General features: G+C 49.0%; 1 protein-coding gene across 1 annotated transcript; it reads right to left on the reverse strand.

Annotated features, from left to right (window-relative positions):
• Window positions 1-355: 355 nt before the first annotated feature.
• Window positions 356-3,474, reverse strand: NANOS2 (nanos C2HC-type zinc finger 2). The gene has a single exon (XM_025269353.3). It carries the CDS (start codon window positions 1,785-1,787, stop codon window positions 1,371-1,373), a length of 417 nt encoding a protein of 138 aa, XP_025125138.1. The 5' UTR covers window positions 1,788-3,474; the 3' UTR covers window positions 356-1,370.
• Between the last annotated feature and the right edge of the window lie 13,456 nt (window positions 3,475-16,930).

The following is a 16,930-nucleotide window of genomic DNA, read 5'->3' on the forward strand; positions in this document are numbered from 1 at the left end:
CACCACAAAATAGGTCCTGGATGATCTGGGTTCTAGCAAGGGTGGGAGGGCACCCTGGACAGAGCCCGAAAAAAAGAAGACGAAGAAAAGGATTCTAGGGTCGAGGTGGAGGCTGGGATTTACGGAACAGTCCACAGGTGACCTGTGTCGGAAGATGTATGGGGAGGCACGTTCGTGGGAGGGACCCGGGTCTCCTTCCTGCTCCGCCTCCTGCTTCCCACGTTTCAGGACAAACTCGGTCTCCCCACCCTCCCCCTACCCCCAGCCTCGGAGGAAACAGACGTAGCGATTTCAAAGACAACCAGAAACGCGTTTTATTTATTCACTAAAGCTCAACACCCGGGCCCAGCCCTGAGCTAAAAACCAAACAACTTAAAAATCTGGGGCTTTTCTTTGCCCCTAAAATAAAATCTAGGCGGTTGCCATTCCCCTCCGGGCATTAAAACCCCTTTTCTTTGGGAGCTTCGTTTACTAAACTGTTGGAGGTTGAAAAAAACAGGGGAGGACAGAAAGGGCCATTTTACAAACTGTGGGCATTTGTGGGGGCGGGTGGGAGGTGGCGGAGAGACGCCCTCTCGCTACGGAAAAGACCCATCGGTGATTTGCCATCACCGTGGGGGCAGGAGCGCAGTAAAACGGAATGAACGATGGGAAGAACAACGAGGGGGGGGGGGAGTTCAAGGGTACTGGCTCACCCCAAGGCTCTCCAGCCCCAGACAAGCTTGCGAAGACGTGGTGCCCCTCTGACGTGACCCCTCCTTCCCCCAGCTCTTGACGGATACGATGCTGAGGGCGGGACCCATCCGGTGCCATCCACGATGAAACGGTGTGTCTGCCGGTGGCCCCAAGGAGGCGGAGAAGGCTGATTTAAGTCAGAATCCCATGTTGAAGTTCTTGTGCTGGAAGGTCTACGCCAGCCTGTTTACTCTCTCCAGATTCTCAGGGGTGTCCCTGGGAGAGCACAGCGGAGTCCTGCAAGCCCAACGGTCCAAGAATTCCCCAAGGAATGGGACCCTGAGGGCTGAGAAGTCAAAGAGGCAGGGCAAGTGTCCCAGAAGAACTAAAGATCCATGGACTGTGGCCCAGGAGGAGCCACAGGGCTGTGTGGTCCAAGGCGTAGGGGATCCCGCTGCACCGGAGAATCCACAGACACTCCCAGACAAGAGTCCGGAGAGCTGAGAGTTCTAAGGGGCGGCGGAGATGGCCTGGCTTCCCACTGCGTCCGTTGTTCCAGGATCCAGCAGGAATCGAGTACTGAGAGTCAGACATTTCAAAGGGCCGAACGAGTCCAGAGATGGGGAGAGTCCAGGGGCTTGGGAGGGCTGAACCAGGGAGGGTTGGGGCTGCAGCGGGTGGGTACCTGACGGTCTTCAGCGCTTGACCTTGCGGCCGGCTGAGTTGCGCCCACTGCGGCGGTAGAGAGACTGCTGCCCTCCGTTAAGTGGGCAGTACTTGAGCGTGTGGGCCTGGTCCCCGGTGGCCCCGCACAGGGGACATATGTAATGCCGCAGGATGGGACATACCACCACGCCCTCCGGGGTCTTCAGCTGGTGTGAGGAGTACACGTTGCGAGACTCTCCATTGTGTTTGCAAAAGTTGCACAGGGTGGCCAGGCCCCCGCCGACCCCGCGTCCGCCCTGCCCCTGATCCTGCTCCACATGGGGCCCGGGTCTCGGCTCCCCAGTCCCTTGGGTCTCCAACCCTTGCCCCCGACTCTGGATCAGTGCCAGCACCACCTGGCTCAGGTTGAAGTAGTCCTTCCACATGTCAAAGGGTGGCAGCTGCATGGCACCCAGGGGAGTGTTGGTGGTAGGTGGCTGGAGAGAAGTGGGCTGGGGGCCCGCAGACAGGAGCAGCTGATGGTTTTCAAGAGCGGAGAGGAACTGCACCCCCTTTTATAGTCCCAAAGACCCTTCTAAGCAAAGGTGGAGCTTAGGATTTAAAGGGCCCACTCCTCACCTTTGATCCCTTCTGACTTTAATTCCCCATGGAGATGTGGAAGGGGGTCTTTCCTGTTGTCTCTGGTGCTTGCTGGGCCTGCAAGGTGCTCTCTGACCTCTGGAAAGACCCGTCTCCCTGGGCCTCAGTTTTTCTGTCCTTTCAACAAAACTTCATGTCTGCAAATGCCCCCTCCCCCATCCTTTCTTGTTCCAGGGCTGGGGGCCTGCTCCCTCCTTACACCCCAGAGCCATTCCTAATCATAACAACATAACCCCTTACGAGGAGCCAGACACTGTGCTGCACAGTTACATTCACAATCTGATCTCATTTTCACAGCAATGCCAGGCGGGTAACACACTTATGATCCCATTTTATTGACAAGTCACTAAAGCTCAGAGAGGAAAATTCAGTGGTCCAGAGTCACATAACAGGTATGTGACAGAGCTGGGGCTTTAACTCAAGGCCATGTGACTCCAAAGCTAAATGCTCTTCCTACCTATTTGGGGTTAAAATTTCATTTTTTATCACATCTGGAACTAGGAGCTACTTACTCACCAAATATCTACTAAGTGCACACTAGAGTGTTCAATGTTTTACAAAAATGATCTCTTTGAACCTTGTAACCACTCAAGGAGGTGGATACCATCATTTCTATTTTATAGAGAAGGATATGAGGCTCAGAGAGGTTATGGAGAGTACTCAAGGTCACACAGCAGGAAAATTGCAGAGTAGGGATTTGCACCCAGGTCTGCCCCCAGAGAATGACACTGGGAGTTGATCTGAGAAGCAGCAGAGAACCTTGGTATGGCATAGTCTCCCTTAGAATGCCCACCTTTCCCCTTTGGGCTGGTATATTGTCCCAGATCCTTCCTGACCTTCATGTCTCCTGCCCATGTCACCTCCAGGAATATTTCCTCCATCTGTGGTTCCCAGTTGGTCCCCTTGATCACTCAACACATAAATCATTGAGGCCCCTTATACTGGGCTCTAAAAACTCAGCAGCGACCACAACTACTTTGTGCCTGTGTCATGAACAAGCAGTCCAATAGGGGAACAGCCAGCAAATGAGAATCAATAGACCATAAAGAGTCAACTATTAATAGATAGCCTGGACTGGGAGAGGGGGCCTGGAAGCTGAGACCACACGGAACAATCTTCCAGGAAAAGGAACACAAGCTCTGAAGGCATGAAGTTTGGGGACAGCAAGGGGGAAGGGGTGGCTAGAATGGAGTGAGGGTCCCAGAGGAGGCCAGCTCAGTGTGCAGGGGCCGCTATCAGACTGTGATCTCCCCTAGGAGATGTTTTGGAATTGACGGGGGTGTTTGGGAGTTTGATACGGTGATTGGAGGTGTGATTAGATGTAAGACCCAGGGACCAGGAATGCTGAATGTCTCAACCATCCGTTCAACCAAGGTCTGTCTCCGATTCCATTTAACTTTCCACTGTCCCACTGGCTCAGGGGTAAAGAACCTGCCTGCCAATGCAGGAGACGAGGGTTTGATCCTGGGGTCAGGAAGATCCCCTGGAGAAGGAAATGGCAACCCATTCCAGTATTCTTGCCTGGGGAATCCCATGGACACAGAGGAGCCTGGTGGGCTGCAGTCCATGGGGTCACAAAGAATTGGACATGACTGAGTAACTAAAGAACAATTACATTCCACTGGACACCCATGTGTGTAGGAAAACCCATTTATGATGAACTGAGTCTAGAGCTCAGCTATGTTCTACATATAAACACTAAGTGCTTCTGGAATATTTTAAGGTACACTGACCTTTCCTGGAATGCAATGTCTGTGTCCATCATGGCCTGCCTGTTCTTGATTTGCTGAGAAATTGACCGAGAGTTGTTCACTCTTTCTAGAAGCCACATCACCCCAGGTGCTGTTAACTGTGGTGACTGTCCAAACAACACGCAGATTATACCTGTCTCATTCGTGGTGAGTCTACGCAGAGATGCTATCTGCCTGAAGAGCTGCTTTTTAGAGTGGCCATGCCTGAGCATCTCTAGACCAAAATAGACAATTATTTGATTATAAATTGTTCCCTTTTTATTAATAGTTAGCCCGGTGGGCTACAGTCCACAGGGTCGCAAAGTCAGACATGACTGAGCGACTTCACTCACTCACTTAGGACTATTTTGGAAAATATTAATTTTGGTATTAATTTAGATATTAATTTTGGAAAATAAAATTTATGTTGGTGGGCTATATTATCTATGAGTTTAATTTCAGAATACCAAAGGGACATCTTAAAATGTTAGATATAGTGGATGTCAGATCTCACCTGGTTAAGAACCTGTGGGACTTCCCTGAAGGCACAGTGATTGGGAATCTGCCTGCCAATGCAGGGGACACAGGTTCGATACCTGGTCTGGGAAGATTCCACATGCTGCGGAGCAACTAAGCCCTTGTGCCACAACTACTGAAGCCTACACCCTCTAGGGCCAGTGAGCCACAGCTAATGTGTCTCTGAGCCACAACTACGGAAGCCCATGTGCCTAGAGCCTGTGCTCTGCAACAAGAGAAGCCACCACGAGAAGCCTGTGCGCCACAACTAGAGAGTAGCCCCCACTCTTGGCAACTAGAGAAAGCTTGTGTGCAGCAATGAAGACCCAGTGCAGGCAAAAAATAAATAGAGTAGTGTGTACATGTAAAAAAATTACAAAAATAATGCCCCTGTTATAAGGACTGAGACCATCCCATTGGTCTTTGCCTGCAGAGCAATAGGGAACCTCTGAAGGGTACAGGCAGGGGAAGGACATATGAGAAATATGTTTTAAGATGTTCCTCTGGTTGTTGTCAGTTGAACAAAGGCAGTGGGGTTGTTCTCATTAGCTTGTATCATATCAGTCTAGTCAGAGAGCCAAGTCCGAACAAAGTCTGTTGAGGACCTCCTTTTGGCAGACACTGTATCTTACCTTTAGAAAGAGCTTATGACTCCCCTTGGTGGTCCAGTGGATAAGAGTCTGCCTCCCCAGGGCACAGTCTGCGACTGTTTGTAAACAGCACAGTTTGGCTGTGGGGTATGCATATTCAGTGTTGTTGCTGCTGTTTACTCGCTTAAGTTCTGTCCAACTCTATTGTGACCCCATGGCTGTAGCCCGCCAGGCTCTTCTGTCCACGAGGTTTCCCAGGCAAGAATCCTGGAGTGGGTTGCCATTTCCTTCTCCAGGGGATCTTCTAGACAGGGATCAAACCTGTGTCTTTTGCATTGGCAGGCGGATTCTTTATCACTGAGCCACATGGGAAGTCCTATTCAATGTTAGCCATGATAATTAAGACAGAATTAAAGTAATAATCTCTCTCTTTTTTTGAGGGGGGCATGCCACACAGGGCATGTAGAATCTTCGTTCCCTGACCAGGGATTGAACCCGTACTCCCTGCATTTGAAGAGCAGAGTCTTAACCACTGGACCTCCAGGGACGTCCCTAAGCTAATAATCTCAAGGGCACTTATTTACTGAGCATCTTCTTAGGCCCTAGACCATGCTCAGGACTCTACCTGGGTGCTTTCCTTGCTTCCTCCCCAAATCCTGTGAAGTAGGGTCTAACAATGGCCCCATTTTACAGATGAGCAAAGAGAGGCTCAGACAGGCTCAGGGCTTGTCCAAGGCTGGTGAGTGGTAGGCTGGAACACAAACCCAGGGCTCGAAAAGCAAATCGAGCAAGACGAACTTGCCAGGCTCAGGGTCAGAATGAGGTAGGAAACTAGAAGGGATGGGGTGATTGGAATGACAATGAACTGTCAATCATTGATGGACTACCCCAAGGCAGAAGAGCCCCGGCTCTGCCTTGTGGAAGAACAAGGAGGCTCCTGGAGGAAGGAACCAGCACAGGTGTAGGGGTCCTCTACACTAAGCGTTCTCCATAAAGTTACAGCCGAGATCTCCAGCTCGAGAGGTGTAAGTTCCCTGTGTCCAGCAGGGCCGGACCCAGGGACCCAGTCACTCTGGTCGCTGCAGCTGTGGTATCTGGAGGAAGTCTGAGAATCAGTAAGTATTCTTATTGATTATAACCTTGGGGCAGCAGTTTTGTGACTCCCCTAACAACCTCACCTATTGTTTGGAAACTCTTCATATTCTGTTTTTTTTTTTGGCTGCCCCAGGTGGGCAAGCAGGATCTTCGTTCCTCAACCAGAGATCGAACTCTTGCCTGCTGCTGTGGAAGCACAGAGTTCTAACGACTGGACAGCCAGGGAATTCCCAGTACTTTTTCTTTATTATTTATCTTCGCCCAGATTGTTTTCTTCTAGGACTTTGTTACTGGGGCTATGACTATCCTTACTCCACCCCCACCCCACCCCACCCCCATCCCTTCTCCAACCCCTACCCCCGACCCTGCCATGTTTTATGGGATAAGTAACTGAAGGACATCGCTCTTCAGACAAGTCGCTTTGGGTGTGGTTGCTGTTGTGTATTGAGAGAAAGTCAAAGATGATACTGATGAGAAATTCATCAGTCTGTTGTTTACTTGATCTAACCTCCACCCCCACAGCTCCGCCTCACCACTCTCAACAGACCAGACTCCACAGCTGCCCTGTTTACTTGTGAGTTTCCATCTCAGGCTCATGTCTGCCAGAAACAGCTCATGGAGTGGGTGGAGGGAGGTTCCAGAGAGGGGTGGGCAGGAACAAGGGTAAGTCAGGAGAAGAGAAACCCTGAGAAAGAGGGGGAGAGACACAGAGGGGCAGCAAAGAAACTCAAAGGGACAGAAGGACACACCTGTGCAGAGACCAAGATGGGGGAGATGAAGACCTGAGTGAGATGCCCAGAGACCAAGGAGGTCACGGCCATCGTCCTCATGCTCTCCACTTACTGGGTGATGGCCTGTGCAGTCTCAGGAAACCCTCAACACAATCCTGTCAAGTGGTGTTGTAGTATTCCCAGTTTACAGAGCAGGAAACTGAGGCCCAGGGAAGTGACATCTCTCATCAATGTTATCCAGTTAGCCTGGACTCGAATCCAGGTGTGCATAAAAAGGCACATATTCACCCTCACAGGGATTGAGAGGGACAGAGGTTCCAGGAGAGAGAGATGGAAATGAGAGGCAGGAAAGGAAAATAAAGTGTTTGGGTGTGTGGCCCCTGTGGCCAGAGGGCTTGAGTTAAATCTTGGCATGGCTGCTTCCAGATGTGTGGCTTTTAGCAAGTGATGTCACCCCTCTGGACTTCCGTTTCCTGCATGTCACAAAAAGGAAGAGCATTGAAGACCCCCTACTCTGAGGCTGTTTTATGGAGGATGGCCGACAACACAGGTGAAGTTATTAGAACAGGTACACAGTGAGTTTTAGCCATCATTTAAATTTTTATTCCCTTGCTAAAGATTTGTAGAAGAGTTCTGGGCAGAGCAGAAGAGATTGTGCAGGCACTGAGAGATGGAGGAATATTTGCTCATTCATTCAACGAATATTTACTCACTACCTAACTCATGTCTGGCCCTGTTCTAGGTGCCAAAGATAAAGCAATGAACAAGAAATACAAAAATCGTTGCCTTTAGGGAGCTGGAATGTTCTAGAGAAAATGAATAAGATAGACAAGTAAAATATATCTCAGGTAAGGCTGTGTGCTATAGAAAAAAAAATAGAGGGGTAGGGACACAGAGAGTGGTCAATGGGGACTTCCCCGGTGGTCCAGTGGTTAAGACTGCACACTTCCACTGCTGGGGGTGTGGGTTCCACCCCTGGTCAGGGAACTAAGACCTAGAATGCCACATTGTACGGCCAAAAATAAAATAAGTAATAAAAATTATTTTTAAAAGTATACATGTTTCAAATGTCCTAATCATCCCAACTTTCCAATAATGTCTTATAGCAATGTTTGATTTTTTCCCTTTATATCCAGGATCCAATTCAGAATTCATTTAGTTGTATCTCTTCAGTCTCTTTTAATTGACAACAATTCCCCTTTTTTTCTTTCATGATTTTTTTTTTAAGACAGCTAAGTAGTTGGTAGAATGTCGTTTAATTTGGGTTTGTCTGATAACTTCCTCATAATTATATATAGGCATTTGGAGCAATCATAGTACATAGTGCTAGCCTGTCGTCTGTGCTAGGAGGGCTGTCACATGGGGGGGACACAGGACATCAGGGTGTCCGTCACTGGTGATGTCCTAGATCTCACCTCTGTGTACACTCCCTTTCCCCTTTGTCATTACCAAGTATAATAATTGATGGGCTAACCCTAGGAGGCTATGTGAAGATCCTGTTTAGGATACATTTTAACATTTTTTAAAAGTGCCTACCATCAGATGGGAGACAGAAATTCTCATTCTCACCAAGCAAACCTTTTAGCTGGGAGTGAAGTGGGAGGAGGAAGACAACAGACCAGCAAATAAGCGAATAGTTACGATGTCAAAGGTGACCCCTGGTGAAGGCAGGGCGTGTGTCTTGTTTACTGCTGAATCTGCGCCTAAAACAGCATCTGGCACATACACTCAGTAAAGACATATTGAAATGAATGAACGAATGAATAGCATTAAGTGCTATGAAGCTTTGTAAAACAGACTGTTTGTTAAAGAGGGGTGGGGTGAGGCAGAGTTTGAGGTAGAATGTTAGGAGTGTCAACCTCCCTGTACTTTATAAATGTTATATATATATAGCCAGTGCTGGGTCTTCCTTGCTGTGATCGGGCTTTCTCTAGTTGCTGCGCATGGGAGCTACTTTCTACTTGCGATCCGTGGGCTCAGTTGCAGTTCATGGGCTCCAGAGTGCAAGCTCAGTTGTGACACAGGGGCTTAGTTTCCCCGTGGCATGTGAAATCTTCCTGGACCAGGGATCGAACTCATTTCCCCTGTATTGGCAGGCAGATTCTTAACCACTGGACCCCCAGGGAAGTCCCAACATCTCTGTGCTTTTGAGTAGGAAAGAAGGGGGAAAGCAAATAGAAAAGGTTCTTGAGACTAGACAACATTTGATATATTTGATGAGCAGAGAGAGTGCTGGGGGAGGGAATGGGGGCTCAGGGGAGCAAGTGAGGCTGAGTCCAGGTCCCCTCTAGATCAGGCTGGTGGGCTGGTCTGTGTAGTGCGACTCTGCAGACCACGTGACTAGTGAGGACTTTTAAGTGCGAACCTCTGAGGTGGGAGTGGGAGTTGTAAGCAGAGAGTGATATCATCTGAGGTCCCTTTCACCCTTGCTTAGATAGGTCATGTCTTTGTCTTTACCTCTGTGCTTCTCTCACCATTGGGGAATCTTATAAAAACTGTATGGAAACATATGCAATTTTGTGTGTGATTTCAGGGGGTTCACACCTGAAATGCTCAGGTGCAGACTGGTTGGGTCTGTGCCGCGCCCCTCACACAGGTCACTGGAGGCTCACGGCTAGTTATACTAACTCTCATCTACAGAGGATTTAGTGTGTGCCGTGCTTTGCTCTGTGTGCTTTAGGAGCACGAACTCGGTGTTCACAACAACCCAAGGAGGAACGTCTTGGGAAGGTGCTTCGTGATCCTCGTTCTCCAGACAGAAAAATGAGAACCAGAGAGGAAAACTGCCTTTCCCACCATCACGCAGGTAGTCAGAGACAAACCTGCAGTCTGTGGTTTTAGCCATTGAGCCAGGAATCCCTCCAAGTTAATCTCGGTGATCCAGGACCCCGCGGGAGTATTCGAGTCTTAGTAAATCAAAGCGTTGACTCGAGAAGAAGATTGTCTGGCTTCACCTCCAACCTCATGTCTCACCAGTTGGGCGGCTTTGGGGAAGTTAACTTAGCCTCTCTGTGCCTCCTTTTCTGTAAAATGGAGATAATCATAGTTTCTACTTCACAGGGCCTTGGAATTATTCAAGGAAATGGTGCTTGTCAGGTGTAAGGCATTGGGCTCAGCTTGTGGTGGGGGTTCCTCAATGTGGGCGGCCTATTCGATTCAGTGTGTCATTATGCAGTGTGTTCTGGGTGCTTCATCGTGTGCCAGTTGGATGTTATTATGTTCATCATCCTGTGCATTCCTGAGAGGTTGGAACCGCCACCTCGATACTTTCCGGATCTTCCACTCCCCGGACTAGTTACAAAGTGGGTTGCCATTGCCTTCTCCGAGTTACAAGATTAACCCTCTGCAACCTCTCTCCGATTCCAGCACGAGCCCGGCAAGGCCCGGAACCACGCCCCCTCCTCAACCCCCCAATCCCAGGGCTAAAGAAGTCAGCTACCTCCCCTGTCCTGAAGTCCTGCCCTCCTTAGTCAAGCCCACAACCATTTGGCCACGCCCCTCATCGCTCCTCCAATTCCAGACATAAACTCGTTAAGTCACGCCTCCCTGTCAATTCCAGGTCTGGATCCGCCCAAATCCGCCCAAGGAACGCCTAACCGGTACCTCTCCCAGTCTATCACCATCTCCTGTCCTCTTGTGTTTTACATCCCCACCGTCTCTCCAGGCCCCTCATTGCCCTAGACCTTGAGTAGTCACTATTTTGGATGGATGTGGGTCCTGGAGACTTTATTTGCCCTTGGAAAGGCGTTGCTGTGGGGGGTTGGCGAGGTACACCATTTCCTAGAGCCACATGAATCTCGGGGTCTTGGAGTGGTGTACGCAGAAGTAGTGAAGGTCACGCGCCCCCTAGACCTCTGTCCACCTCCACCGCCTTGTCCGTAAGTGACCTTTCAAAAACATCTCAGGAATCGACCTTCTGGTGGGCAGAGAAGAGCTACAGGCACGTGGGGATGTGGGGATAACCCTCACCAAAGGACAAGTGTCTGCTATATTCATCCTCAGAGTTCTACCCAAACCCTGGGATCCATAGCAAGAGAGGAAAAGATTATGATTGTTTTGTTTTTAACGAGGTGTGGTCAGAATTGGGTAGGCTCCTTCCCATTGCCTCTAAGATATAGAACAAAAAAAGGAAAAAACAAAAAAAGAAAATGACAATTCATCTATTAAACTCGACAAGTGAATTACATATAGACATTCCTCAGAACCACTCAGAGTGTGTGTGTGTATGTGTGTGTGTGTGTGTGTGTGTGTGTGTAGGGGGGATGGGGGCAGTCAGACCTTAATAAAAAAAAGAGAAAAATTGAGGGTGAGGAAGGAGTTTCTGGGCTCCACCTCTAACCACTCCACCCTGGATTTCTCTGTTTTTGGTTTTTTCTCTCTGGGTCTCTATCCTCCACCTTTCTGGGTATCTGCGGGCTCCCTCATCTCCCTCTCCCTCTGACTCTCCATCCCCTCCCTCCATCTTTGTTCTCATCCCTCTCTGGATCTCAGTCTCCTCCTGTCTCTGGTTCACTTCTTACCCCTACTCAGTCTCTGTCCCCTTCTCTCTAAGTCTCTGTCCACTCTCCTGGGGTCTCTATGCTTCCCTCTTGGTCTCTCTCTCCCATCTCTCTGTTTCCCCTTGTCTCTGTCCTCCCTGCATCCTTGTTCCCTTGTCTCTCTTAAGTCTCTATCCCTTAGTCTCTCTGAGTTCTCCCCCAATTCTCTCTGATTTCTGATCACTTCTGTCTGTCTCTGGGTTTCTCTTTAACCCCAGTTCAGTCCTAATCTTAGCATAATCCTAGCTTTAACTGTGATTTTCGCTATAACCAGAGTCTTACCCCTAACCCTCATCTTTACCCTTATTGTACACACTTAAATCCTAACCTTAACCATGATCATAACCCATACACCAGGGCTAGTTGTCGTCCTTACCTGAGTATTAACCCTGTTTTCAAACCCAACCAAACTCCACCAATATTGATTGCTGCTGCTGCTGCTGCTAAGTCACTTCAGTCGTGTGACCCCATAGACGGCAGCCCACCAGGCTCCCCTGTCCCTGGGATTCTCCAGGCAAGAACAGTGGAGTGGGTTGCCATTTCCTTCTCCAATGCATGAAAGTGAAAAGTGAAAGTGAAGTCGCTCAGTCGTGTCCGACTCTTAGTGACCCCATGGACTGCAGCCCACGAGGCTCCTCTGTCTATGGCATTTTCCAGGCAAGAGTACTGGAGTGGGGTGCCATTGCCTTCTCCGATATTGATTGCTACTGATCCTTAACCTTAGGCTGTAGCCTGACACTTATTAATATTCCTAACCCTAACTGGAACTCCAATCCTAAGCACTTTATGTGACTTGGAGTCCTCCCTGACTTCTTTTTCTTTCACTTCCCAAATCCAGTCTACCAGTAAATGCTGTCAGTGCTACTTTCAAATTCTATCAATATCCAATTGGGCTTCCATGGTGGCTCAGTGATAAAGAATCCGCATGCAATAGAGGAGATGTGGATTCGATCCCTGCGTTGGGAAGATCCCCTGCAGTAGGAAATGGCAATCCACTCCAGTATTCTTGCCTGGAAAATTCCATGGACAGAGGAGCCTGGCGGGTTATAGTCCATCGTTTTGCAGAGTATTGGATATGACTGAGTGACTGAGCATGTATGAATGTGCTATCCAATTATTCCTCTCCATCTCCAGAGCGGGCATTTGATCCAGCCACGTGGACTATAGCAGTCACCTTCTCACTGGGCTTCTCCTGTTTATTTTACTCTCTTACTCCCCATTCCTGCAGAATGTTTCCCACATGATGGTCTGAGTGATCCTGTTAAAACCTGAGTCAGCTCACATCCCTCTGGTCAGAACCCTCCCATGGCTTCCTTCTCACTAGGAGTCAAAGTCTTGCATTGACCCACAAGACCCTAAATAACATGGCCCCCTTTATCTCCTCTCTGACCCTATGTCCTTCCACCCTCCCCTTGCTCACTCTGTCCCAGCCACTCTTGCCTCCCTGCTATTCCACACCTTCTCTAAGCACATCCTACCCCAGGACCTTTGCACTTGCTGTTCCCACTGCCTGGAATGCTCTTTTCCAGAGAGCCACAGACCTGCTCCCACCTCTCCTTCAGGTCTTTGATCACATGTTGCATTTTCCATAAAGCCTTTCTATTCACCTTATTGAAAATCACAGTGTCCCTCCCAGCACTTTCTATTTCTCTTCTCTGCCTCATTTTTCTTTATGACATGTGTTATCATCTCGTGTACTGTATAATTTGGTTATTTATCCTTCTTATTGTCAATTTCCCCCAGTAAAGTGTAAGATCCTCAGGATAGGGAAATTTGTTGTGTCTTCTATTGCCCAATGTCTGGTGCATAGTAGGTACTTATTAAATGTTTCTGGAATGACTGTGTGCCTCCTGAGAAGGATGTAGCTCCATTTCCCTGCAGTTCTAAGATCATTGGGTAAGAAGAACAGTGAAAAGGTAGAAGGTGGAGGCCGCCACAGTTTCCAGGAAGCAGGTTGAGTTGTTAGTTACATCTGACCCACTGAAGACTGGGCTGTATTCTATACCCCTGCAGCCAACCCAGCTGGGAATTGACCAGCTCAGGCTGGGAATTCACCAAACTCTTTCAGTTCACGTTGCCCACCTGTGGGGGCTGGATTTTCCCACCTGCAGGGAGAGCAGCTGAGAAATTCCATAACTCGGGCCCTCTTTCTGGCTTGTCTGTTGAACTGGGGAGGGAAGGGCACCCATATCTTCCCTCCCTACAGTTCTGAGCCTCCACTTCAACGTAAATAGGGTGCGGGTCAAGAAAGAAACTCCCTTAAACTGGAGCTGGAATGGGGGAAAGAGGTGAAGGGGAGGCGGGGAAGCCAGCAATGAAGAAAGAGAACAGAGAACGGGCTGAAATAAAGTCAGACGGTGTAAAAGAAGCAACAAACACCCAAACACAAAAACCAGATAAGAGACAGAAAGACTGTTAGAAACACATGCACATAGGAACAGAGACGGTCAGAGAGAGTGGGTTCAATAATGGGGACTTAGTAGACCCCCTCAACATCTTTTCCACTTAGTTTTAGCTATTTCATTCTGCTGTAAATAATCTGCCTGCAATGTAGGAGACCTGGGTTTGATTCCGGTCTTGGGAAGTTCCCCTGGAGAAGGCAATGGCTACCCATACCAGTATTCTTTTTTTTTTCCCCCCCACTCACTTCAGTATTCTTGCCTCAAGAATTCCATGGACGTAGGAGCCTGGCGGGCCACAGTCCATGGGGTCGTAAAGAGTCGGACACAATTGAGCGACTAACATACATAACGTACATACCGCGCTTTCTCGGGATTGCAAAGGCAGGCAAGCTAAAAACTACATTTCCCAGAATGCCATGTGGTTGGGCGTTCCGGACGGAGGTTTAGGTTTCACCAATCAGATGCCTTCGCGGGAAGCTTGAATTTCCAACCAAGGTAAGTGGGGTGAAAGGCAGCCACGAGGCCCAGGCCTTGCCAGTGTATGTCTTGGAAAGCTGGTGTGGTTGTGGGGCCAGTGGCCGGCTTCCTGATCGCGGAGAGGAGAGCAGTTCCTGCCTGGAAGCTGTTTCTTCTGCCATGCCCTGCCTGGGTCCCTTGTGTGTGCTTAGTTGCTCGGTCGTGCCCGACTCTTTGCGACCCCACGGATTGTAGCCTGCCAGGCTCCTCTGTCCATGGGGGTTCTTCAGGCAAAAATATTGGAGTGGGTTACCATGCCCTCCTCCAGGGGATCTTTCCAACCCAGGGATCGAACACAGGTCTCCTGAATTGCAGGCGAATTCATCATCTGAGCCGCCTAATAATCCTCTTTCTGCTGAATTTTTTGGCTGTTACTGAGCAATAGCAGGTACAGAGACAAGGTAGAAAGAGAGCCAGACACAGGCAGAAACAGGAAAAGTGATCAGAGAGGCACGCTGAGACCTCGTCTTCTAGCAGAGCCTAGGAGAGAGACAGACCTTTCAGGGATATGATGGGATGAAATGAAAAGGAAAAAAGAAAGAGCGATGGAAAGGAGGAAGATGTGCTGAGTGAGACAGACATCCAGAGAAATACTGAAGGTAAACTGAGGCAGAGAGGAGCATAAGCAGAGACAAGGACAGGGGAGCAGAAAGTGACACAGAGACCTTCCCTGAATGCTGGAGTGGGAGTGTTGGTAGAGAGGACCCATTAGCAACTAAACGCGGGAAGGCATGGCAGTTGGAGGCAGGAGGATGGAGAGGATGCTGGAGAGTGAGGTCTCTGACTTGTCGGAATCCCCAAGGCCCTTCCCACCTCCCAAGTTTCCCAGAAAAATGATGGAGCATTCTTTTGACAGAAGGTCTCTTTTCCCAAAGCCTAGACCCAGCAAACTTCAACAACCCTGCCCGAGGAAGGAGTTGTGACCCTAGATGCAGTCCTCAGGTCTGTCACTTGTCCCTCTGGTCTTACCCTGAAAGACCAATCCCCTGATGACTTGGGAAAGGGTGACAATGGCGACGTAACCACTTTTGATGTCTGAGGCAGATTCCTGAGGGTAGTGGAAAGCTGAAGAACTAAGAGGAGTGGAGGCATCAGAGGGAGGCTTGAAGAGAGGGAGGCTTTGGGAAAAAGAGGGGGCCTTAAGAGACAGCGAGTTAAGGATAGTGAGACACAGAGATGGAGACCCAGGGGCACAGAGAGGCAGCGAGCCAAGCATGCTGGATTTAGGATTCCAGACGGTGGACTTGGATAACCCAGCTCTTCTGAGTACCTCTGGTTTTATTGTGGTTACTCAGATCTCTCTCTGTTCTCCCTCTAGGGTTGCCAGATACAAATACAGGATGCCCAGTGACACTTAATATATTTTAAAAACCCTTCTGATTTAATTAACTTGGCCACACTGCAATGTGGAATCTTCCCTGACCAAAGATCAAACCTATGCCTCCTGTAGTGGAAGCGCACTGGACCACCAGGGAAGTCCCTTGAACTAATATTTTAAGAACTAATATTTTAGTAGATGGATGGCCCCAATATGGCATGGGATATACTTATACTTAAGAAAATTAAGGTTTTTTTTAATTTGAAGTTTAAATCTCACTGGACATACAAGATTTGTATTTGCTACATCTGGCAACTCTGTGTCTCCATCTCTGTTTCTGCCTTGTTTCCGCTTCCGCTTTAACTTGGTTTCCCTCTCTGCCAGTCCACCTCTGCCACTGTTCACTCTCAATGACCTTGTAATGGCCTCTCAGAGCCACCTGATACCTCTCCCCCACATCCCCACGCAGGCCCCCTCCTCCCTCCATCCTCCCATCCCAGCCCTGTCTCTAGGGCCATCTCTCTCCTCCAGGCAACTCCTCCATCTTCTTTCTTCATCTCTCTTCTCATCGAGGTTCCTCCCCTCAACTCTCCCCCTCCCCTACCAGAGGAGAAGATCTAGAACCTTTGGGGAAGTTAGGAATGCCCCCTTACTCACCTTCATCCTGATTTCATCTCCTTTCTTTTCCATCTCCTGGACCAGAGAGGCCATGATAGTTTTTCCAAGTCACACAGCAGAACTGAGACCAAACTCCACCTCCCCAACCCCCAAGGCCTTCAACCCTTCCAAGTTTCCAGGTTCCTGGTGGGAAATTCCTTTACTTTTCCTGAAAATGGGCCTGGCTTGGTGATATTTCTGAATATCAGATAATCCTGGAGGGGCAGAGGCCAGGACCAGAAGTGCCTGTGGCACAAGGGACCAGAGACTTTTGAGCATCTATACTATGTGCTAAGAGTTGGGGATATGATGCTCAGCCTGTACACACAAGAGCTATGACTTACCACAGTCATTGCCATGTCCCCAGGACTGAGAACATAGTAGGTGCTCAATAAATGTCTGTTGAATGAATGAATGAAGAGTGAGTGAATGAAAAAACACACCCCCAAGCAGTTGAAGATGCCTCTCCATGTCTGCCTTGCTCCTCATCCCCATGGATGTCTCTTACTTTGTCCTAGCCTCACTCTCCTTTTTCCTCCCATCCTGTCTCTTGGTTTCTGCCCTCCTCTAGAATCATTTTTATTGTTATTTTTCAGCTGGAAGGGATAATCCAGTGAATATGATGTGCTAAGTACCATGTATCAGGTACTATGAAGTGATTTGCTTTTGGAGTCTTTCTGGAATATTCCCGAAGGTAAGTACAGCTTGATTAGGTGTTTTCCAGATGTGGAGATGGAGACCCAGAGAGAGGAAGTGAGGTGCCCTGATTGGTCACACCACAATTACAGCGTGTGTGTGCTCAGTCATGTCCTCCTCTCTGCGGCCCCATGGACTGTAGCCCGCCAGGCTCCTCTGTC

The sequence above is a fragment of the Bubalus bubalis genome, chromosome 18 (genome assembly GCF_019923935.1).
Source record: "Bubalus bubalis isolate 160015118507 breed Murrah chromosome 18, NDDB_SH_1, whole genome shotgun sequence".
Lineage (NCBI taxonomy): Eukaryota > Metazoa > Chordata > Mammalia > Artiodactyla > Bovidae > Bubalus > Bubalus bubalis.

Coding starts and splice junctions, on each gene's coding strand:
- NANOS2 (XM_025269353.3), bottom strand. CDS start 1,787: ATGCAGCTGCCACCCTTTGACATGTGGAAGGACTACTTCAACCTGAGC.